This window comes from Equus przewalskii, chromosome 4, assembly GCF_037783145.1.
Source record: "Equus przewalskii isolate Varuska chromosome 4, EquPr2, whole genome shotgun sequence".
Taxonomy (NCBI): domain Eukaryota; kingdom Metazoa; phylum Chordata; class Mammalia; order Perissodactyla; family Equidae; genus Equus; species Equus przewalskii.
This window is the reverse complement of record NC_091834.1, coordinates 18098536-18123718: the sequence shown is the minus strand read 5'-3', so window position 1 is coordinate 18123718 and position 25183 is coordinate 18098536. Positions and strand designations below refer to the sequence as shown.

At 49.6% G+C, this 25183-nt stretch overlaps 1 protein-coding gene across 3 annotated transcripts; it reads right to left on the bottom strand.

Annotated features, from left to right (window-relative positions):
* Positions 1-266: 266 nt before the first annotated feature.
* UPP1 (uridine phosphorylase 1) lies at positions 267-23782 on the bottom strand. Of its 3 annotated transcripts, none has more exons than XM_008524482.2 (8): positions 23332-23782; positions 12951-13015; positions 6868-6985; positions 5264-5422; positions 4055-4169; positions 1453-1662; positions 1031-1177; positions 267-468 (listed from the first exon to the last, which is right to left on the bottom strand). In XM_008524482.2, exons 2-8 carry the CDS (start codon positions 12992-12994, stop codon positions 320-322), a joined length of 942 nt encoding a protein of 313 aa, XP_008522704.2. In that variant the 5' UTR covers positions 12995-13015; positions 23332-23782; the 3' UTR covers positions 267-319. The 3 variants fall into 3 exon arrangements, with proteins under 3 accessions (XP_008522704.2, XP_008522702.2, XP_008522703.2); XM_008524480.2 differs by lacking the exon at positions 23332-23782 and adding an exon at positions 22956-23174; XM_008524481.2 differs by lacking the exon at positions 23332-23782 and adding an exon at positions 22970-23134.
* Positions 23783-25183: the final 1401 nt, after the last annotated feature.

Genomic DNA, 25183 nt, shown 5'->3' with positions numbered 1-25183 from the left:
TCTCTGGCACTATAATCAGATTTCTTGCTTAGTGATGTGAAATTTGACAACCAGTAGAATTTAAAAGCCTGAAAATTTTCCCTACAAAATTCAAATATTTAGAGGAATGTTCTTAAAGAAAACCCAAATCAAGCTAATGGGGTTGAAAACGCTCCAATGAAGCTTTAAAAAAATGTCCTGTGTAGTTAAGGCAGGATTCTTTGCCTCTGAAATGCAACCTAATTTCCTAAATTCTAACATAAAGCGTGCACGAAGTCACACAAAAGGAGATTCTGACAATGATTTTATTTGCACCAATTACAACGCTCCCCTTTGAGGCTCAGGGGACGTCAGGCGCCGAGAGGCATTTCTTGATGAAGTGGCCCACGAGCCGCTGAGGCCGCTGCTGGTACTCGGCGAGCACCTCGTGAGGGCTGCTGATCTGGTCCCCTTTCAGGCGGTCGAGGAGAGTGACACACACCACAGCCGCTGCAGAGAGCAAAGGCCACATCAACGCACAGCACAGGGTTTCTAGCTTAGTCCAGAGAGACAGATGAGGTGTCACTGCTGCCGTCCCCACAGGAGAAGGGCCAACAGTGGCATGTTGGTAGATGGAAAACAGAGAAAGCTCAGGCGGCCTTCCAGAAGGCAGGGATTTTAGAAAGCAGAGCTGGAGTTCCTTGTAGGAACTTGGGGGTGGATTAACCCCAAATCAGGAATCCAAAGAGCTTTGAAAGACAGACTCACTAGCAGCAAAACCTGAGCTCAGCTGAGGTGGGTCTTTCGAGCATCTTTCTCATCTCGCCCAGTGGCATGTGCGTCACTGGAGAGACACTGAGAATCTGCATTTGACCGCATGCCAAGCAAAGGTGGGCTGAGCACAGGCGTGAGGGATGCCACCCCATCCAGAAACATGCCTTCGGGGCAGGGTGGGAGGAAGGTAGGTGTTGGTGGTGGGGGGCCCAGGGGGAGGTCCCAGAGAAAGGCATGGAGGCTGAGCCAGCAGGGCAGAAGAAGGGAAGAGGACTGCAGCGACCAAGTGCCCGCCTACCTCGGAGGCCACACGCGCTGCACATGGCAGCAAAGACTGAGGACTCCATCTCAATGTTCCGGATGCCAGCTGCGTAGGCCGCCTTCAAATACTCCTGCTTGTCCTTCTCCGTGTAGAAGCAGAGAGCGCCGTCCAGGCGGCCTTGCCCTGAAGACATGTGGAGAGGTGCTGACATTGACTTGGGTGCACTCACCACATGCACGTAGTAAGCTCCTTCTGCATGCCAACACTGTGCTACCCACCAGGACACAGGGACACTTTTGATCCCTCCAGGCCCCACCTGCCCTGGAGCGCAAATCACCCCCTCAGAAGCAGCGTTACAACCGCCGTGGAAACAATGACGGAGAGGAGTCAGGGGCAGGACGGACAGCCCCACACAGGAGGTCAGGCTGCCGAGGGGAGGCCAGGCCTGCCCCTCTCACCTTCATAGAAGTCCAGCGTGCACATGGTGTTTCCCACGACCGTGGTGAATTCACTCAGGTCTGCAGAGCACTGTGTCAGCTCCTGCACGAGCTGCTCATCGAGGTCCGTGCTCCGAATAACTCGCTTCCCCAGGACCACCTGCTCGAACTCTGGCTTGAAGCAGGCATCCACTGCCTGCCGGGTAATGACCACAGAGCCAGGCTCCAGACCTGAAAGAAGAAACAGATGTCACAGCCACTGGGGACATACAGGGAGGGCGCAGCAAAGCACATGCAGAAAGGAAAATGATCCATCTATGGGCCAAAATAGTGAAGCATCAGTAACATTCTAAAAAGAACTAGGTAAGGATCCATTTCCTGCATCAAATGTTTTCTTCTGATGATAAAAGTAATTAATGCGTAAGCATTGCAGAAAATACAGAAGAGAAAAGTGCAAAGAAGAAAGAGAAAATTGCCAGGAAGCTGCCCATCTCATGCTAAGTGTTTTATGACTTCCAGTCATTGCCATTTTTAACTGTCTGGCCCTCCATTACCAGAACGTGTTTAATTGGTCCCTGTTTTGTACCTTTTTATTATTTAAGATTGCAAATAAATATAAAAGTAGACACTAATACTATAATGAATCCCCATACACCCCAAACCCAGCTCCAACAATTACCACCTACTGACCAATCCCATTTTCCTCTGGGACTGACGCATTACTGGGTTCCAGGCATACCTCCCTGAGCATGTTCACGTTTGTAGGGACATTGTTCTGCTCCTTGTTCTTTAGTCTCATAATAACTTTGAATGGGATGTGGCCATGAGCCTTTCCTGATACTTATTTTAATGTGAAATTCGTTTTCCTAAACATCTAGGAAGGAGGAAGAAGTCAGGGGATCTATTCTAGAGCCCACGTGGCTCCAGTGAGACATAAGGAATGTGGCGGAGTGCTAGGATCTGGCTCTGAACGGCTCCCCCAGGAATCTGTGTCTGGATTTTCTCTCTTGCCATTTTGGTCCCTGTCTGGTCAACTCAGATTCTCCTCTCAGCAGGTTCTCCCCACACTGAGGCTGGACCTGGAAGAAAGCTCAGGCTGACAGCTTTCATGAATTCAGAGGGCCCAGAATGTTCAAGCCCCTTCTGATGTTAGCATCACCCTCAAATCAGAGCATGCAAACCCCCTCCCTCCCAGTGTCAGCTGCTGCTCCTAACACAGGCCCCACACCTTACTAGGGGTACCTGTTGGCTATTTTGGGATTCCTCTGTTCTCATGTCCATCAGAAACCCTGCAGCCACCTCGTGCTTCCTCTTGAGTGGGTGCCATTCCACCCACTCACCATTCCTATTTTGAGATTTGTGGGGATGCTGTGTCACACTTTGTCATCAATGTTGTCTAAGGGTCTGGGGTTTGGCTCTCTAACTGATCTGTCCATTTTTATGGGGCAATTTCAGGGGACTCAAAATCTACACTATTCCCTCTAGAATTCTCTCGATGATCAATTTTAAAAATCTCTCCAAAGCAAGAACTCGGGAATGATTTGCTAGAGTTCTTGGCAGACGCTTGCATGAGTGCACGGCCGTGAGTGTCCATCTGGTCGATGGCATCAGAGACTAAGTCCTCAGGACCCAGACAGCTCACGGGCATTGGTATGTTTTCCCAGGAACAACTTCTTTAAACATTGAATTATAACCTGCAAACACAGATTTTACATACCAGTCTGTCTACATAATGAAACAAAAGAATGAGATAATATATCCAGAAGATTTGGGGTCTCCAGCAATCCCCTCTCATAGTCAGAAAACCTAAATTCTAGAATTACCATAAATCCAGGAGAGGCCAGGCCCAGACAGTTAGAAACAAATGGGCACAGGCTGGGCCACTAACAGCAAGGCCACTGCAGGCACCTTCCAGCAGCTCCAAGCTCCTGGGTGGGAGCAAGAATTGCTAGGACCCAGTTTTCAGCAGAAAGGCTGGCACAGAATTGGGATGTCAGAGAACAGGACAACTTACGTAAGATGAATTTGCCGAACAGACTTTGGCTTAAAACTCAACACAACTTCCAGCATTTTGCTTTCTCACTGCATCCTATTCTTTCTTTGGTGTCTTTGTGGTGTTAAAAACAAAACAAAACAAAACCATGTTGAGGGCTGGGGACTTTTTAGGCAACTTTAAGGACACTTATCTCAATTTTGCTTTCCATCTCTCTCTTCCCCTTTGATTTTCCTGTCGGTTTTCTCACAAGGTGCTTCAAATCCTTGCAGGAATAAGGAGGAGAAGTGAGCAAAGGAAAGGAGAAAGGCAGAAAAGAGGGGATTAGAAAGAATAAGAGAGAGAATCGAGCAACAAGCAGGTGCAGGCTATGACCCAAAGGATGTGTTTCTGCACATGCACGGCCTGGGCCTTTCTGCTATGTGGTTTGGGGTGTGGGTTGGGAGAACGGACTAGACAAAAAAAATGTAACAAAACAAGCTTCTTTTCACATCTCCTGCTCATGCTTCATTGAACAACGCCGAGCAAGAAGCTCTGAGCACCCAGGTCCACCCCACACTGGTCTGCCGCAGGGGGCTCCAGGTCCTCGTCCTCAAGGCTCGCCACGGGCAGGGCCCAGTGCACACTTACCTATCCCACCAGAGGTGCCGATGCGGATGACGGTGACGCCGGAGCACCGGGCATGGTACAGCAGCTTGATGAGCTCGTGCAGCATGATCGCAATGGAAGGAATGCCCATACCGTGCTGGAAGCAGGAAGAAATGCCAAGGTTAAGCCTGAGGTGGTGCCTTTGCGTGTTCTGTGGTGCACTTCAAACTGGCAGTAACAGAAGATGTACTTCAAAATGCACATTTAAAAACCATTAACACTGTGGGAATTATCAAGGTTTGCACAAAGCCGTCAAACAGACGACCCCATTTGATCCATACATCCCGGGCTGAGGACCAGAGGCTCAGCAAGGGAGCAACAGCCTGCTATTGCTAGGTAACAAACAGCCCCGCTGGTCTTGGAAGCCTTGCCCAAATGCCCACCCCACACACACCTGTTAGGGTTTTGGCTCTTGGCACTCTTCTCCCTGCACTCTCTGCTTCAGCCAAACTAAGTAAGTGGCTGGTCTTCCAGCCTGCTGGACACTGACACCTCCTGGTTCCACCTGTGCCATTTCCTCCCTTTGGAGTCTCTCTGCACCCCACCTCCTGCCCTCCTTCAGAGGCCCTCCCAATGCCACATCCTCCATGACGCCCCTCCTGGGATGCCCTCAGCACTTCAGGTGCTGCTCCTAAGGCAGAGGCACTCCTTTGAGAATGGGTTTGTCAGGGTGTCTTGCATAATTCATGCTTCCATGAATTAGCCGGAACTGAACAACACCTTGGCTCACTGGTATGTTTCAGATGGTGGATGCTGCCAGACGTCTCAGCTGACCAGAGAGACAGGAGTCCTCATCTCAACCACAGGGATAGCCTTAATTCTATGTAGTGACCCAAAGAGGGAAACGAAAAGCTTTTCTGGTAGGATAGCAGACATTTCTTTGTTCACTCATTGCTAAATCAGTGACAAGGAAGTAACTCCATGTGAGGTGGCAGTGTACCTCCTCCTGCGTCCACCCCGAGACCCTCACCGTGTGTACAGAGCTGGGTGTACGTACATGTGTGTCTCCATCTGTGCGTGGTCCCTCCTAGAGACTGCACCCGGAGGGCTGGAGCCACCATCTCTGCAGCCCAACTGTGCGCTCACCTTGCCCCCAGCCTGATGGAGGACACCCGGTCTGTGTGTGTGCGGAGGGCAGGTGGGCAGCTTGCAGAGCCCGAGCACTGAGCCCCCAGGAGGGCAGGTACTCACACTGACAGACAGCACAGGTCCCACTTTAAACATGGCGTAGCGGTCTGTCCCTGCACAGATGTTGGGATAGTCCATCCCTGGGCGGTCAAGGCCCAGCTCTGAGGCCACGTATCTGATGAAGGCTTTCATCCGGGAAGGGCTTCCACCAACACACACAAACTGCAAACAGAGAGCAGAGGTGCCGTCAGTGCAGGTGCAGCACACTGTCTACACAGCAGGGCACTCAAAGTGGGGCCCTCGACCAGCAACAGCAGCATCTCCCAGAACTTGCTGGAAATGAAGTTCCCTGTCCTCATCCGGGACCTGCTGTGTCAGGGGGTCAGTAATGTAAGATTCCTGGTGATTCTGATGCTCACTCGAGTTTGAGAAGCCCTGGTTTATGAAATCACCACCTCATGCAAGAGGCCATGGCAGTGCAGAGCAATCGGCCCCACAAAACGCAGGCAAACCAGACGTTTGCTCTCTCTAAGAAGGTAATTCCAGGTTCCAGGCCTGCCTGCTCTCTGTCACGTGGACAGCAGCTCGCTGTACTGCAGGGAGCCTGGGTTTGGAATACAATGATGCAGGCTCCTCCCTGTGCCACCAGGGCCCGCAGCCCATCTGTAAAAAGGGCCTAACCGCTACCTCTCACCTGGACATCCAAGGGCCAAATGGTCAAGGCATGGAAAGAGTGAGCGGCCCAGTGGGGCCTTGAGAAGTCATGGCTACGGGGGTTGGGGCGCCTCAGAGAAGTAAAACCTTTAATCTGCAAAGTGCCATATATGACAAATTACTTTCATTTTGTTTTATATAAGAAAAACAAGTAAATAAGCCAGTTTTAAGGAGTTTGATGATCAAAGAATTATTAGTCTCTAAATATGAAAAAGAAAATTTCAATAGCCTAGAAAAATTATAGGCCAAACTTAATGGAAGAATGAAAACTGAATAAATTAAGAACACATGGAAAGTTGTGCCACAGTTGAAACCACAAAAGAACACAGTGGCTGATGGGCTGTAACTCTGCCGTGGGGTCTGAGGATCCCACGCGCACCAAGGGAGTCCAGTGTCACCGCTCTGTTTTGTTTTGAATCTAAGCATCAGTCCATCTTTACCCACAAGAATTAGACATTTTCAATGTCCTGCGTGAGGACAAATCAGAACTGAGGAACTTAAGGCTCTGTAGGGAAAATGGACTGGAAGCCACATGCAGCAAAACAAGCCGTTAAAGGCAATGAACTAGACAGTATCAACATGCATCTTAAATTACAAACAGACACAACATCACTATTCTTACTTATTATCCCTTGATCCTCTAGAAAACATTTGTACCTCCTTTTTCCTTTTCTCTCAATGAAGCATCAGAAAATTTATTTTCTATTGTTTCCTTTATATACTAAATTTGTAAGAGATTAACTAGGGACCAACATGGCTGTAATTACGATAGTTTTCTTTTACTTGCTGGTTTACATACCTGAAAAGTAACAATGTGCAAAACTCTAGTAAACATATAACTTCATGAACTTGTCCTCTGTCACCTCAGCCCTTGGTAAGGACGTCTGCCTGTATCACCTACGAGCAGGCTGATCTTAAGACAAATCCCCAGAATTGAAAGCCCTGCTTTTTACCTTCACGTCCCCAAACATGGCCGGGAAATCATGTGTGGCGGTGCTGAGGTTGAAATGGTAGAGGACATCTTCTTTCATGGTTGCTACATTTGGATTGCAAAGTTTTACGCAGCAGTCACTGTTACAAAACAGGAAAGGAGAAGGATTATAAAACCCGGGTGTCCGGTGGCCAACATCATTACAGAAGTGCCCTGTGTCGGCGAGATGCATGCAGCACATGGCACAGAGGATAAGACAGCCCAGAGCTGAAAAGGCCCCCACATCCCTGTCTCCCGCCTTCCCCCTGTGCCTTCCCCTCAACACCCCTCTTCACACCCACGACCCTTGTCTGGAGGGTGATCAGAAAGAAATCAGAAAAGCACAAAAAAGTACAAAGAGCAAACTGCTACATCACCCCATATAAGGAGTATAGAGCCAGTTGCGACTCAAGTTCATGCAACACATAAACTTGACTTTATTTTAAAAGTAATACATTCACCGGGGCTGGCCCCGTGGCTGACTGGTTAAGTTCATGCGCTCCGCTGCAGGTGGCCCAGTGTTTCATTGGTTCGAAGCCTGGGCACGGACATGGCACTGCTCATCAAACCACGCTGAGGCAGCATCCCACATGCCACAACTAGAAGGACCCACAACGAAGAATATACAACTACGTACCAGGGGGCTTTGGGGAGAAAAAGGAAAAAATAAAATCTTTAAAAAAAAAAAAAAGTAATACATTCACCATAGGAAATATGGACAGAAATAGAAGGAAAAAATCGCCTTTAATTCTCCCACCCAGAGATACCCTTTCCAGTCTGTAGTTCCTGTATTTCTTTTTCTTGTCCTGTTGCACTAGCAAGCACTTCTCCCATACCGTGTCCAATGGGAGTGCAAGATAAGACATCTTTTTATTTTGTTTTCTTCCCATGTGGCTACTAGAAAGTTTGTGTGGCTCACATAATTGTTTCTATTGGACAGCATGCTGCTGGCCCAGGATAGGAGTCAGCAAACTTTCTGTCATAAAAGGTCAAGCAGTGTTTTTGGCTTTACAGGCCATTATGGGCTCTGTCATAACTTCTCAATTCTGCTGGTGTCATATGAAAGTGGCCACAGACAACATGCAAACAAGTGTGGTTGTGTTACAGTGAAACTTTATTTACAAAACTAGATGCCTAGGTCTAGATTGCATCTTCACCTGACAAATCCCTTAGAGAGAACCCTAACCACACCTTTGACATCTGTGCCCTCCTGACTCTCACAGACAGGGGCGCTGCCCAGCAGGAAATCCAGGCCTGCCAGATGCCAGAGGCACAGAGGGAGACAGAGCATTCAGGAACTTCCTTTTCTTCCTTCTCAGTCTGACTTTCTGCCCAGAACCTACTGATCATGTTTCCTCCTCAATCTAATTCTCAAAGAAAGAAAAAAAAAGACGCAATAGATGAAAGTCTCAGTGGCCTGTTTTGGAAATACTAATACAGAGGTCGACACAGGCCAGCTCACACATCCTCACTCCTGTTTAAACGTAGCCCATCAAGTTAATACAGCGCAGAATTCCCGCTGTTCCATTTGGGAAGACACTTCACTGTGACTCAAGTCTCTAAGGCAGTGGCCTCTTCCTAGGGGGTCCCAGTGTTTGGGAGGTTGTCTAATATCTCAAAATCTAACTGACAATACACATTTCCCTACCAAACAGATGCTCCAGATAGCTACAATGCCAATTTCTAATTTCATTTATTTATCATTGTTTTGGGCGTGATAACACGGATTATTTCCCAGGAAAATAAATTATCTGTAAACTATTGGCATAACTCAGTCATGAGTTAACGCCTGCACTGAAGACCTACCCTGCCCCAGTCACTTTGTTAGACCTAAGAGATCACTCTAAGACAGCTCATGACTCCAAGATGCACAAAACAGAGTAAGGAAAGCAGATGTAAGCAAAACAATTACTGTGCAATGTTAACTACTGTAAGAGAGAGAAGGCGCAGCATGCTGGGAAAGATAACATCTGACAGTTCAGAGCAGAGGTCGGTCAGTGCAGCCCGCAGGACAAAGCCAGCTCCCTGGCTGCTTGCAGTTTTGTTGGCACACGGCCACGCTCTTTTGTTCATGTGTTAAATACGGCTGCTTCTGTGCTACGGCTACACCAGCAGAGTCGAGGATTTGTGACAGAGATCTAACAGCCCCAAAGCTGCAGATATTTACTCTCTGGCCTCTCACAGAAAAAACTTCTCACCACTGGTTTAGAAGGATGTGCAAGATTCCTCATGGAGGATACAAAAATAGGAAGGCCACCCCAGACAAAGGGGACAATATGCACCTGGACAGGGACACCTGACGGAGTGGGGTGTCTGGTGCATTCTGTCTCAACAGAAGTTAACACGAAGCACAGGTGTAGGGGAGCTGGTCAAGCTCGATTCAGAGGAGCTGGGAGGCGACACTTGGCCCTGGGACAGGAGTCAGAGAAAGGTGTCATGCCAGGGAAATGTACGCAGATGTGCATTCGAGAACTATCACTCCTGGAGCGCCTCTGAAAGCTGAGCAGTGTGCTGGCTCAAGGCTGGGAAACCCCGGATAGGTTTAGCACAAGCTTCTCAGCAGGCAGGAGGAGGCCCTGAACCCAGGTGCTGGGCATCAGTGGAAAGGAATCCTTCAGGAGCTAAACATCAACTGAACTTACAGGTCACACTGACTGCATCTGTGGAATAAAGAGAGTCTAAAATGAGCCCAAGATTTCTGGCTTCCCTAACAGCGGGGTCACCAAAGTGAGGAAATACACAAGTTGGAAATTTAAGTTGAGAGATAAGATGTGGGGTCACCTTTGAACTCACTGTTTGAGGTGTGGAGATATTTAAAATGAAGTTGGGTTTCCCTTTAGTTTGGGCTGATAAAAAGAAGTTGTCTATCTGCATCTTGGTGTCATTACACCTGGGTGATAGTTAAAATCGAGGGAGAAAATTCAAGGTCCTAGCATGAAAAGATGGCCAAGAACAAAGATGGACAAGGGCACCCTGGGATAGATCACCCAGTGGTGTCAGAGCTTGTGTTTGTTTAGTGAGTAGCCCGATTGCTGGCCACGAATGTTTTAGACAATATAAGTGACATACCCTCACCACTTCTAGCTGTCCTTTCCGCTGGCTTTCAGATTCCTGGGAATTATTATGCGTCACGCGGATTGCTGGAGACACCAGCTATGGTGCTGAAATTTCCTGCCTCCACTTTCTCGCTCATGCTCCTCAACTCATTCCCACCAACCAAACCAAACCTCCTCTCCCCAGAGTCCCCATTAATAACGTGTTTTCTTACTGCTCATTTCCCTGGGTCTTTCTGTAAGATTAAACAGTCCTTACTAGTTTTCACTTGTCTTGAAAGCCTGTCTTCCCCGGGCGACACTGTCTCAGTGACTCTCTGCCCCACGACTGGTTCTGTCTCCTGCCCCTAACTGGGGTGTCCTGATTCCAACCTTGGCCCTCTGCTCTGCCCTCCAGGCACAAGGACGCTCTCTCCTCTGAGATCTCGTCCATTCTCCAGCTCTCTCTCCAGATGATGCTCATTATACCTTATCTATACCTTACAATAATTATTTATATAATTAACGTAATAATTTTAATCATCTCCTGTAACAAAAAACTCCCGGACACCATGACGATGTCTTATTTATCTCTGAATCTCTGCAGCACGAGTGCAGCAGACACGTAAAACAAGGGTGAAACGGCCCTTTCCTGTCTCATCTGTCTTACCTACCATTTGATCTATCCCCTGTTCTATTTCATCTATTATTTTATGCATTCTCTGTTCCATCTGGCACCGGGCATCAACAGCAGGCACCTAGGCTCCAGACTCAGAGAGCTCCCGCTTCTCTCTCTTCCACCTTTGCTTCTTCCTTTCATGTTTCTCAAATTTCCCATCCTATTTCGCTAGAATGGCATCCCAATTAACTCATAGCCGAACATTTTCAAAAGATTCATATAAAAGAGATAAGCACAAAACATTAAAGAGAGACAGAAGGATCTTTTTATAAAAAGAAGGGTGCTGGTTGATTGCCACGGGCAAGTGTTAGATTTCAAACATCTCTGGTTGATCCATAAACCAGGATCCTTTATGGACGGTGCTGACTGCCTCCTCACGTTCTGGTACCAGGAGCAGACACGCTGCAAATCTCTCAGGAAGGACAAGTAACCTGCCCAAGGCACAGAGCCACACTTATATGCCCCTCACCCCTTGATCAGCCCTACCAGGCTACCTGGCTCTCCAGATTCAGGTTGGTTTTATGCTCCTGGGGTGGGGAGGCCACTTTTCAAGGGACCAAATCCAGACATACGCATAGTTAAGACAATCCCTAAGTTTTCCCAGAAAGTCTTTTTGACCTCTAGGCCAACCTGAAATTCTGACATCATAACATAGTCACATAATGTAATTATAGTTCCCATTCTCCTTCAGGATGCTATGAACACACAGAGTACCAAATAGAAGGAAGGGCTGACCAGCAAGCACCAGAACTGACGAAACAGGATGTGATTAAGACAACATTGTCACATATTTCAAAGTAGAAAACCTTCCTTGTTTCTTTGATTCCAGGAAGAGGAGGAAAAGGAAGTAGTGTGTAACTGTGAAGCCCAGCAATGACTTTAAAATATATAAACTGGGGAGACGAACCATAACGACCCAAAACATGCTCAAACTTATTTTCTAAAGGATTTTAAAATAACAAGTCAAAGATATATTACTTGGAAAATGATTTCTCTAGTCTACACACAATTTCAAGTGACTTTATCTTGCTTTATTCTGTCACTTTATTGATTTAACAAATATTAACTGAGCACCTACAATGTAAAAGAAACGTGTGAGACGAAAAATGAACAAAAACTAGCTTCTGATTCCAGGAGTTTATCAGCAGGGAACAGAAAGCACTACCAACTGTTATACAAACTGGCTCAGGTGTCTTAGGTCAGGTACGCAAGGGGACTAGAAGAGATGAGCAGGGCTCCTGGGCCGGGAGGGAGGGAAAGCTCCTGGAACCTCAGCCGAATCTAACACCAGCCAGGCATCAGGCCCCACCCTGGGCGTGAGGAATATACAGATTAGTAAGATGGAAGGCATTCAACTTTGTGATAGAAATGACTATTAATAGCTGGTACCTAACAACTTAGCGCTCACAGCCACAGCAGAAGCTAGGTTCTATCAGAATCCCCATTTTAAACGTTCACAGTCGCATCTTCAAAAAAGGCTGACACACACGACAGTAAAACTATTGAGGGAGCGTAAAACAATTACTAAGTGAAGGGAAAGGGTAGCTCTCCAGTGGAGTCACACAGGTGGCACTTGATGTCCAAGCCTCCCTTCTCAGCCTTCCTTTCAATCGTGCCCCTCCCCCAGCCCCTGAGGTCCTCGACCTACGAGTGGCCTCAGAAATTGGGGACCAGGCATCTGTGGTTGTCAATGACTGAAAGCACCAGGGATACTGGTTAAGTTAACTGGTTCAGTTAAGAAGTTGTCACTGCAGGTAATGTCCACAAGCCAGCCCGAGACACGAAAACAGACCTCAGAACCTACGGAGAAGGAAGGAGCGGGGACAGGCGTCCATGTGAAATTACGACCTGGACATGTGACCACCCCAGGAGAGACTTCAGAGAGGCAGCAGGAGGTCACAGAGAAATTCCTAACATCACAAGGGCTCCCAGGGGGTCGCATACAACCCAGGACATCGTCAAGGTCAGAGCCAGCAGGACGGCGAGGCCACAGCAGCATGTCTGACAGGATCTCCCAGTGGGTGGAGAGGAAACTAGAAAAATCAGTGGACTTAAAGTCTTTGTAGGAATCAGGATTAAGACAAGAAATTCTTGCTTTTCCAGCAATGTAAAAATAAATTTAAAAGAGAGGCCATGAGAAGAACAAACCAGAATTATGAAAACCTGCAAAGAAATAAAGAAGTATTTAAGATTCAGAACCTGGATGAGGAGCCCAGTCAGTCTCACCCCTCAGGGCTCAGGCTCTGCCACAAGAATCAAATGTGCTAAGACGTGTCAGCTCTCAGAAAACTGTGTGGCACAAAGTAATCACGATAAACCCAAAACCCAGCCCAGCCCAGGCGGTCAGAACCTTACCTATGATTTTCAAGTTCCTTTGTTTCGGCCACTGAGGAGGCCATTCTCCCAGCTGAGGCAGGACCCTAGCAGAAAACAACACAGAAGAATGTTAAAAAAGAAACTGAGGGGGCCACTCCGTGGCTGAGTGGTTGGGTTCGCCCACTCTGCTTCAGTAGCCCTGGGTTCACCAGTTCAGACGCTGGGCACAAACCTAGCACCACTCATCAGGCCGTGCTGTGGTGGCATCCCACATAAAAGAACTAGAATGACTTACAACTGGGATCTACAACTATGTACTGGGGCCATGGGAAGAAAAAAAAAAAAGAGGAAGACCAGCAACAGATGTTAGCTCAGGGCCAATCTTCAAAAAAATTTAAAAAAAATAAACTGAGGCATATTAAAAATGTTAAGAGTGTATTTGAGCACAAATCAATTTGAACCGGGCAGCACCAAACTGGCAGTGGCCATCAGGAGCGCTCTGCCATCAGGGGCTGCGGAGAGACTTACAGCAAGATAGTGCAGAAAGCAATCACTGATTGGCTGCAGCTTGAAGCCCAATTGACTATTTGAGGCTGGTCACCCTTAACGTTTTGATTTTGTAAACTTGAGGTATTTACAGGCTCAGATTTTGGTTTGCTGACACAGGCCGCCTCGGCATCGGAGGCCCCTCAGTCTAGTGGTCTTAGTGTTTAATTAATTTAACACTAGTGAATGCCCCCAGTAGAACCAAGGTCACTCTGACATCGAGGCTGTGCTAACCTATGGAAGGTCAGTGGAATCAAGTGGAAGTCTTTAGACATTTACACCACACGTATGTCTGTACACACCCATGACTTAGAGAGTTGCTAATTTCAGAGAGGAGCTAGCAAAAACATGCCAAAAACCAAAGAGGGTTGGCACCTCATACTTGGGTAGAAAACCTTTCCTCACTTCCAGGCTTGCCAGCCAAGGCCGCCTTGACCCAAGAGAACACCCCAGCTGCCCCGCCCTTCTAGAATCTTGACCATCCTCCTTCAGGTCTCAAGGACAGCTCAGGGCAAAAGCACCAGCTCTCAAGAACATGTCTTGGAAAGAGAGGGACCTAAGACAGGTCTGACTCAACCCTCCGCCCTGCCAGCACTCCAAAGCCAGAGACAGGAAAAACCACATAGACATGACCCAGTGATTTGACTGGGGTTCAGCAATCAGCACACTGACCTAAGGACACGTCTCTGTGTGGAGAAGGGCAGAGCTGAGCCAGAGCACCAGCAGGTGAACTCGTGAGAGTCCCTGAAAGCCTTGCACCTGCCAGGCTCCCAGTTCCCCCAACAGCCTGGCGGGAAGGGCGCAGTCCGCTTTAGACAGGAAAGTGAAGCCAGGGTTTGGCAATGCAGGTGAGTGGAGTCTGCAGCATGCAGCGAGGCCATTACTCCCAGGACAGGTTCCCAACCAGCCACCAATGAAAAAACTATAGCCCACCAAGCTAAAACGCCAAAGGCCCCTTTTTGGAGAAAGGGATTTATAACTGTTATTACCACAGTTAAATACTGACCATTTTTAGCAAATTCTGAAAAACACAGGATCTTATAAGAAGTGGGTCTGGAGGGGCTGGCCCGGTGGCACAGCGGTTAAGTTTGCACGTTCCGCTTCTGCGGCCCGGGGTTCGCCAGTTCGGATCCCAGGTGTGGACACGGCCCCGCTTGTCCATATGCAAGCCATGCTGTGGCAGGTGTCCCACATATACAGTAGAGGAAGATGGGCATGGATGTTAGCTCAGGGCCAGCCTTCCTCAGCAAAAAGAGGATTGGCAGCAGATGTTAGCTCAGGGCTGATCTTCCTCAAAAAAAAAAAAAAAAAAAAGAAGTGGGTCTGGAACAAAAACTTTCCTGCAATTGCTACCTTGTCTCTCCTCACCTGACTTTGTCCTCCCTGGCATTTACAGACACCACTCTTTTGAAAATGCCAGCCTCTCTTAGTCCAGCTAAGGAGAGCTGAGGCAGGGAATGAGGCTTGAAAGAGGTACCGGCCCTCACCCCACACCACCAGAGCCACACGACAAACACGTGCAGAGGGGAGGGGGGAGAAGCTGGGGGCAGTGAGGGCAGCGGTTCCCCATGATGCCTGAGGGAGGGACCCAGGGTCATAGACTTCTGGTCTATGATATTCTGAGTAAATATCATATTTATATAATATTATATATATTATATATTATATTTGGTCTCCATCCCTTTCTGGCTCATGCTCCCAAAACCCAAGGAATTTCCTTTGTTGAGAGTGATAAAAAGTGTCTTTTGTTATGTTATGAGGCACCAGGATACTGCGGGTTGCCAGGGAAACCAGCCTGCAATTAGAGAGGTGGAAATTTCAGTCCCACCCCCTGACCTCCAGGGAGGGGAGGGGGCTGGAAGCTGAACTGATCACCAATGGCCAATGATTTAATCAATCATGGCTCTGTAATGAAGCCTCCAGAAAAATCCAAAAGGACAGGGCTCAGAGAGCTTCCAGGTTGGTGACTACGTGGAGATTCGGGGAGAGTGGCTCCGAAAGAGGGCATGGAAGCTCCACGCCCTTTCCCCATATCTTGCCCTCCGCATCTCCACCATCTGGCTGTTCCTCAGTCATAGCCTTTTATAATAAACCGGTGATCTAGGAAGTAAAATGTTTCTCTGAGTTCCATGAGCTGCTCTAGCAAATTAATCCAACCCAAGGAGGGGGTCAAGGGAACCTCTGAGCTACAGCAGGTTGATGAGAAGCACAGGTGACAATCTGGACTTTCGAATGGAGTCTGAAGAGGGAAGAGCTGTCTTGTGGGACAGAAGCCTTAACCTGTGGCATCTGATGCTCTCTGCAGGTACAGTGTCAGAATTGAGTTGAACTGTAGGATGTCAGCTGATGTCAAAGAACTGCTTGGTGGTGTAGGGAAAACAAATTGGAATTTTAATTGGTGATCAGAATCTAAGGTCACAATTTGCCTTCAGCATCCATCAAACAGATGTACAAAGACATCCCAGCTTCTGAAGAAGTCTGGTTTCCAGGAAACACAACCATCAGCAGCAGCACCCTGCAGTCCCTGGCTCTGAGCTCTCTCTGGGGTCCCACCTGTCCTAGCCCTGCCAAGGTCGTGGGGAGTGGGCTGCATATTCTACGTGCAGATAGCATCCTGGGCAGCCAGCCCACAGACCTCCTTGTTGGGCTTTCACTTCTCCACTGAGAAAAGAAGTAGTGCCTGGGGTCACGCAGAGTCACGGTCCCCAGGGCCACTTTCTGTGGGGCAGGCAATGTTCCCCAGTACAAGCAATACGTGCTCACAGCAACCTCCCCCGGCAATCTGTACCTTCCAGCCTGCTCTTTCTTCCTTTGGGCATGGGGAGCTAGAAAGACAAGAGTTAGAAGCGCCTTGCTGCAGGCAGCAGTGAATCAGAGAATGCACAGTACTCCCCAGAGAGAATCCAAGCCTTATTTTCCAGCAAAGGAAACCAAGCAGCAGAGAAGGGATCTGCCCTGCAGAGAAAGTGTCACTCCGGACCTGGCTGCTTTTCTTGCCTCTGTACCAGAGAATCCTTTTCCCTGCCCTGGCCTTTACCTCCTCGTGCTCCTTCCTGAGTCTGCTCCATGCCTGCTTCCCCCGCATTCCTGGCACTTGACAGCGCTCTCCTCCATGCTATGAGCCTCCCCTAGACTTACTCTGCCCCCGCTCGGAGTGGGTGGCTTAGGTCCTGCACTGTGCAAGGCTTTCTTTAACCAACTCTGTGCAGAGAGAATGGCAGACTTCTGCAATGCTCTTTTGCAAAGCTCCCCATTAAATAACTTAGGATGTTCGCACGTGCAGTTGATGAGGATTATTTTGGGCTGGTTACTTTTAAAAACTGCAGACGGGAAGGAGGCTCTGAGGAGTAGAATTTGCTTGCCCTTTGTTGGGAGACATTCACATCTCTAAGGGAGATCTCCACCTGTAGGGGTGTCTCCCTCTCTGCACCAGAGGAAGGGGGGATGACCTTATCTCTAGAAACTCTTAATGGGGAGGCAAGGACTTAAGTCTGCATGGTGATCTTGCTCTTCTTTATTGAGCTTGTCTGGTAACCTCATGTTACCGTCCACCACCAACATCCTCCGGGAAGCATAGGACGTGATGACGTAATCCGGTCCGATTCTTATCTAAAGTTATAGGACCACTCAACAACCAGACCCCACCAGCACTGATACCATTTAATGACTTTTTACATCATCTTTCCTTTGTCTTGTAAAGAAATAACTCACACACCTATGTCTTATAAATTTAGCTCTAACCCTCAACACATTGCAGCTCTTACTGCCCATGGGTCCTGTCCCCATGCTGTTCCACACTATCCTCTGAATAAAAGAGCACTACTGTCAGACCTTGAGAGTCCAAGAAATCTTTCTTTCAACTCCTTGACTCACCGAGCCTGCCTCACAGTGACCTCCCAGGCAGTTTGTCGCCAGGGGAGCCATGGCACAATTAGTAGAACCATGTTTCACTCTTAAAAAATGTGGGTGTGCAGGATAAATCATAGGATCACCCCACCCACCCACTGAGAGGTCAAAGATGGGACGGAGGTGAAGGAAGTCTCTCACTTCTCAACATACTTCCCCGTAGACCAGTGGAGCAGAGGGTGGGAACCAAGAGCCAGTCCACCCTGGAGGGCAGGCTGCTTACTCACCCAGACTTGCTCCTCTTCCAGAGGCCCCCCTCCCTGCTGCCCCTGAGCTGAAGGCAGGCTGGTGGTAGGGAGCAGGTATGTAAAAGGAGACCCTGGTGATGATTCAGAATGAAGTAATAACAATTCAGGGACACAGTGACGTCTGAATTTGAAAAGAAGTTTTCAAGTTAAAAAAAAAGGTGAGTAAGTCTACACTTTTTCCAGTCTTCAAAGGAATCAGGAAATATATCTAGTGAGTGTTGCAGTCCCTGTAGTACTGAGGCCAAACTTTGGTCCAACAGGGTTTAGTGTAGGAGAGGGGTCCCTGCACCCAGCATCCACCGCCATCCATGCAACTCCAGGTCACAACTTAAGGCCCAGACAAAAGGCCTCCTCAAGGCCCTTTCTCAGCCACAGGAGGGAACCCGAGGGAGTGACCCCTGTCTGGCTGCTCAGCAGGAAAGGGGCCTGGCTTGTGCATGCTGAGGACATGGGGATGGGGGCCTCCAAGTACTGCCGTCGTGCAGTTTAACCAGGAGAGGTAGTCACAGGAGAGGTCATTCATAGAATTTAGGGACTATTTCTGACAACTGCTTTTTCAATTGTTTTACTGAATTAAAGTTGTTACGCACCCTGGACCTTTTACCTCCAATAGATAATATGTAGAGTGCATTTTCTAAGGCTACGTGCTCAACGTTGTAAAATGCATTTCCAGCCTCGGCAACATCTTGTAACCACAGGTCCACCAGGACCAGTTCGAACTGACCCCATCTTATCAACAGAGTGATTAAGAGTTGTTTTGCAGAAGAAGTGAGCCAAAGAGTTTGCAAGTCACATAGCCAGACCACGCACAGAGGAGAAAATCTTGACCTGAAATGATACCAGAACCAAAGATTCTCCCTCTCTACGGAACCAAAGGACCAGGACACGACCGGAACTTGAAAGTCGGACTCTTATCAGAAGCGAGGGTCCACTGTCTGGGAATATCCGATGTTAACGCCCCTTCCACACTTTACCATAAATGCTTAAAGGCCTCCAGTCGACATCTGCCTCGCCAGCGTTTCCACCCACCAGCCTATTCTCCCAACCTCTTGAATTTCACCCCAAACCCTGAGCTGGGAGACAGATCTGAGAGCTTTGCCTTCTGTCTCCTTGCTGGTCAACCTCGAAATAAAGCCTTTTCTTTTCTCAAAAGCTGACGCCAGAATAATTGACTTTTTATGCATATCAGGCAAAGAACCTCACCGTTGTGGGGTAACAATTTCTGGTGACCACAAAAGGGCAACGTCCTCTGACCACCCTCCTGAGTTTCCAGAGCCCCTGGCGGGGTGTGGGGTCTTTGCCTCGATCCTAAGTGGCCGCCCAGACAATTCTGTCTAGAGGCTCGTCTGATTTCCCCGTCCAGGCGCAGCGGTCCAGGCCCCAAGGCGCTTTTTTTCTTTTGAGAGAAGAAACAGCTTCTGGATCAAGATTTCTCTCGGCGAGTAACTTTGAGAGAGCAACTGGCCCTTACCTCATCTCTCTGGTTTGAGCCCCTGGAAATATAAGTTTGCCCTGGATTCTGAGGAATTCTGGTGGGCTGAGTCCCGGACCGTGGGCCTGAACCACCTGAGACAAGCCAAGACAGGACAGAAAGTTCACTTGGGAAGTTACTCCTGGTTCTGAGGTCCTCCCGGCAGTCTGGCTAGCATTCTGATCTATGTTATATGTAGAACTGTGTGTTAATGTCTGTCTAAATTGAATTGGCTGTTTTGGGACTTTCTCGGTGCCCGTAACCAACTCCCTTTAGAAATTAACCTTACGAAGATCTTCTGACTCCGAAGAAAAGAGGCACTGTTCCCTCCCTTCCTTCAGGATATTCTCAGGTGACAGGATTTTACGGAGGCGTGAGGGCATCTGCCCACGATGTGCCAGCCTCACAGGGACCCCTTTTGGAGAACATATCTTACTGGGCCCTACTGCTCATGGGGAAGCAGGCGGTGGCAGCTCGCCCGCGGCTCATTCAGCTCTGAACCCCGTGAGTGCCAGAACACATAAAGGAAAAAGGCAACCCCCTGGTTATTCTTGGGGGCGCTGTTCCCTCAAGCACACACTTTTAGACCCTACACACTATCCCCTAGAAAGACCTCGTTTGCTGTGGCCACCTTGGAGAAAGCCCCCTAAAATGAGGGTAACTATAAACAGCTGGCAGGATAACCCAGGACAATTTAAAATTACAGTAGCCACTCTGAGCTCCTTTTGAGCTTCCAAACCAAGAAACGTAGAGATCTTTAATCTTTAAAGAGTCAAGCACGCCACCTTTGGGCACAATGGCTCAAAACCAAAAGGTTCTAGAAGCTGCAAATATTCACAAAGAACAGCAAGATCTTACTAAGCTTGTTTCACATCGTGAGGGCTTGGCTTGATAATCGTCAGGTTGGAGGTCCCAAAATACGGCTGGACAAAAATGCAGTTATACCCCATTTTGCAGTCGGAGATGGTCAGACAGAAATGTGGGATGGACTCTATTTGTGCCTAAAGGTCTCACCAAACTGCCATCAGCCTCAGGAAATTACACTGGCCATCAGAAGGAATGCTTCAATCAGATAAGATCTTTTAAAAAGTGCACTTAAAAGCAAAGTCTTCAAAATACCAAAATAATCCTATTTAAAGTTTTATTGCAAAAGAAAAAATTAAGTTATAAAAGGTACCTGAAAGGGATTTACAGACACCCCATAATCTACCTCCAAAGGAGGGCCCAGTGAGCACTGGGCACAGAACCTCATCTTTGTGTGCTAACAATCTCAGACGGAGCCCTGGTACAGCTTCCCCTTCTTGTTTCCAGCACAGCTGAGAAAAGTCAATCTGCCAAACCCAGTCACTGAATGAGCCCACTGCAGCACTGTTACCCCAAGAAAGGCGCAACCTGGTCCCGCCTTATCCCTCCTCATCTTCCAAGAGCGATGCCCGGTACTGCAGTAGCGGGGAATTCTGGTGCTTGCCTAGTACTTTTAGTCCACTGGGGTAAAATCTTTCATCTTCTTATTAACATAAACAGAAAAAGCATGAAGTATCTGTAAGATAGCAGAAAGTGCTAAGCAGTGCACCCATTAGTCATTTAAGAAACTCTTGAAATCACCAACAGGTAGCTGTCCCAGACCCTAGCGGTATGCCTGTTCAGTTTAGAATCTGGCTAGTTGTAAAAGCACCTGCTATGGTGAGCCTCCAGACAGAACTGTCTGGGCGGCCACTTAGGGTCGAGGCAAAGACCCCACACCCCGCCAGGGGCTCTAGAAACTCAGGAGGGCGGTCAGAGGACCTCACCTTTCTGTGGTCACCAGAAATTGTTACCACACAACAGTGACGTATAAAGAGAGATGACAGAGATCTCGGACGCTGAGAAGCTAGAGTTCAGTGTAACAAAGGCAGCCAGCCAAGAGTGGACTCCACTGCAGGTGAGCTAAAGGGGAGAGCCCAGGAAGGTGCAGACAGCCCCCAGGAGGCTGATCTCGTTCAGCCTGAGTAATGGGTTGGTTCTTAATGATGCCTGACTAGGAAGAGCCAGGCAGATCCAGTGGAGAGAAGACAGGACTAACAGTCCTTTACTGCAAGAAGACACGAAACCCCATGTGATGTGTAGGAAAGCAGCCCTGGAGCAGACAGAGAAACCACTCAGCCAGCTCAGCTCAGGGAGATGGAACCAGGGGAAGGGTCGGGGCCAAGCGCTTTGGCAGTGTGTGCCACCATAAAATACTGGAGCATCAGGTGACTGGGTGCCTCTGAAAGGGTGGGAATAAGGAATGACAGTCAGAGATCGACATGTTAGACCCTCACAAGGGGTCCAGAATAAGCCACTGTTGCATAACTATTCTGAGCTGAAGACATTTGAATTCCTGAAATCCCTTATCTGCCTAACAGCAGAGCCTCGCAAAACAACTCAATTTCATGAACCGCCTCTTCCTAAAAGCAACTCTAATCTTCTCTTCTCTGAAAACACCCAAAGACATTGTCACTGTCATCTCTCATCTCTTCTGTAAGGTTCATTTATCTTTCAGAGTCCTGTTCCCTAAGTGCCCTTTCTGCCCTCCCTTCTAAGAAGTCATTTGTTCTCCTAGAAGTGCCCCTCTGCCCCCGCATCCCCAGTAAGATGATTTACAAACCCCAAATTCTAACCACCTCCTGGAGTCACACTTTTCTGTGAACTCCCTCCAAAATCTGTTTTTTCTCTTGCTAATCTGTCTTTTGTCATTTTAATTTGCAGTCCTCCAAGAATTCAACCTAAGAGGATAGTTTTTCCTCCCCAACACATGATTTCAGCATGGCCGGATTTGAGGGCCACAGAGCATGAACAGAGACCCACAAAGAACAGAAAAGTGGGGCACATTCTGCATCCGGGAGATGAAATCCTAAGGCCAGTCCCAGGCCGATCAGGAAGGCTGCCAGGCGGTGACCCTGAGTCACTGGCCGAGCCCTGACCTGGGAGGGAGACAAGATGTGTGAGGTTCTCCTCTCTGGACCCTTCCAGGTCCAAGGACAACTTGCCATAAACAAGAACTGTAAAAGGGCCCACTCCCCCGTGCAAATTCTATTTGTGTCATATAATTTATGACGGTAAAGTTTCTCTTTTGACCTGCCAGTCAACACGATGACACTATTTTATGCTGCAACACTGTCAAATGTTGGCTCAACGTACACTTCAGTCCATTTGAACTCTGAAGGTTTGGTAAAAATCATTCTCCAAAATGTAATTTTACTCCCTCCCCCATGAAAACGGGAGTTCTAGGTGTTCCCGCACCCTTTCCCGCCCGGGTTTGGGCTGCGGAGAAGCACTGCCAGTGCTTGGCGGCGGGAGCTGAACCTGACCTGCTGCGCCCCCATCGCATCGTCTCCACCAGGTGGATCCTCGCCGGGAGATCGACAGACACATCGCTGTTCGCCACCCGTGGCCGGGGACGCCAGAGAAAGACCGGCTGTGGGCGGACGGGAGGAAGTGCACCCTCCCGGCGCGCAACCTCGTGGCACGGCAACCCGCACAGCCTCCCAGCGCACCCTCCTCCCGGCACGTCCACCCCGAGGACCTTCCTGGCCTGGCTCCCCGCGCACCCCGCTCCCAACGCACCCTACTCATCCTCCCCGCTCGTACCCTCCTCCCAGCGCACTCTCCCCACGCTCACCCTCGTCTGAGCGCCCGCGTCCTCACCCTCCCGGACCCTGCGCACTCTCCTCCCGGGGCACCCCGCGCGCACCCTCCCCGCGCGCCCTCTTTGTGTACTCCCCTCCCCACGCACCTTCTCCGGGCCCCCTCCCCCGCCCCGCTCTCCGCACATCCTTTCAGCTGATAGTCCGGATCTATGCGAGCCTCGGTAAAAGGTTCCCGAAAGCCCAGCCCCGGCCGCGGAGCACTCACCGCGCTACACGCACCAGCTCAGCGCCGCCGGAGACGAAGACCTCGCCTAGGCGCCGAAGAAGGGGCGGCTCTCGTGCGCACCCGATCCGTTCAAGGAGATAAGTAGGAGCAAAGTGAATTTCTGATCAAAGTCTGTGCACGCCTCCCAGCGGGCGCGCCTCCGAGCGCCGCCCCGCCCCGCCGGTCCCTCCGCCGGCAGGCTCGGCTGGCCGCGCCCCCAGCCCTTCCCCCTGCCGGTCCCCCTCCCCCAAGGGGTCCTGGAGGGCGGCCCGCGCTCCTCCGCCGGCTATTGTTTCCTCCTCGGGCGGGCCGTGGTGACTGCTCAGCGACTTCTCTGTTAGTCATTAAGCCACCCGCAGCAAAGAGGAAATCTTACCAAGTGTTTTCCTCCTGGTCCGACAGCAGAGGAGACTTGGGAGAAAGAAAATCTGACCACCCAAGGTCACACCGCTGGTGCAGGAGCCCGGGTCTATCTGAGGGGGCCCCACCGCCAGCGGGCCGACAGAAAGTGCGAGAGAGAAACCACGTGAAACCAGCCCTGGCGGGCGGTCGAGAATCTGGGCTGGGCCATGTCAGCTGAGGTCTCCTGATCTCTCCGGCCTCGGTTTCTCTTTTGGGACCTTCCTGGTCCTGGGAGCTCCCCAGTAGCTTCTGGAAAGCCGGGAGACGCTGGCCCAGGGAGAGGAAATGACTCATCCATTCACAGTCACCAGCTGAGACCGCAGAACTGATTCCAGCGAAGACTACACGCTGCTAGAGAGCCACCTGTCGCTGCTGCCCAGCACGTACGCTGCACATGCAGCCTGCAGCGACGGGGCTCCGTGTCTGAGGATCTCGGGGGAAGTGGACAGCAGTGGCCGGTGACCTCTGGGAGATTAGCACCCTTTTTCTTTCGTTTCCAAGAGGCTGCATGTAAACCGGCAGATGAAATAGCGCAGACTTGGTCAAATTAAAACCTCGTAAATGTTACAGACTGGAAACGAAATTGTGTCCAGCCATTTCTAAATCTGTTACAGACAGAAAAGCTAAGGGACACACAGTCCTCACACCGCCAGGCCAGACCCCCCCTCCTTCAAAGAGGGGCGGTGGGCTCTGAGAGGTGGCACAGGGAATCAGTGGCTCCGTGAGGGCCTGACCACACCACATAATGACACCCACTGCTGTCCGCTCACCAGAACCCGGCTGTAGTTCCAAACTACTCGAATTCTGCCAAAGCTGGGATAGTTTAGAGAGATTAACTGAGGCTTCTGCACTGCCTTGGCCCCCGCGCTCGCTAGTTCCGGGTGCCAGCTGCCCTTCCCTTGCCATCCTAGCGGCTACCCAGCTTTCCTGAACCCCACTGAGAGAGAGGGTAGAAACCTCCAAGAAGAGTGTTTTTCACACAGCCAGCCAGCCCCATGAGGAGGTCATGAAACAACGTCGTGGTCACAGCCAGCTTTTGATTGTTAATGAGACAGAATGAAGGAGAAAAGCATCCTCTCCTCACCTGTGGGAGGGCAGGTACCTTTGTATCACACACACTGTTCTGGGACTACCCACCAGAACATTTCTAAAGTGGCCCCAGGCGCCTGATGTATGCAACCAGTGATGTGTTCCTGCCTTCTTGGTCTTCACCTGTTGGAGAAGTGCTGCTGGCAGGATGCAGTTGTCACCTAAGCAGGGGCCTTCCCAGCAGGAAAGCTCAGGGTCTCTGCGACCTGTCCAATCTGTGACACCAAATGCAGAAGTAAAGGAGGGCCCGCAGTGTCACCCCACCCCTTGCTGCCACCCGGCTCTGTCTGCACTCAGTTTCCCACATGCCCTTCTTCCTGTTGAAGCTGTACCTCCCAGTGTGATGGTGTTAGGAGGTGGGGCCTTTGGGAGGTGCTTAGGATTAGGTGAGGTTATGAAGGTGAGGTCCCCATGAATGGAGTTAGTGCCCTTAGAAGAGTCACAGGAGATCTTGGTTCCTCTCTCTCTCCACCATGTGAGGATACAAGAAAGCGGCAACCGGAACTCGACCATGCTGGCTCCCTGATCTAGGACTTACAACCTCCAGACCTGTAAGAAATGAATGTCTATTGCTCGCAAGTCACCCAGTCTGTTACTTCTGGTACAGCATCCCAACAGACTGAGACACTTGGTGTCCAGTCATCCTCAATTTCTAATCAAGTTCCTTATTACCCTCTCTCCCCCCTTATCGTATCACCCTTGCCTGCCCTCATCAAGAAACCTTCTAAGTTGGTTTA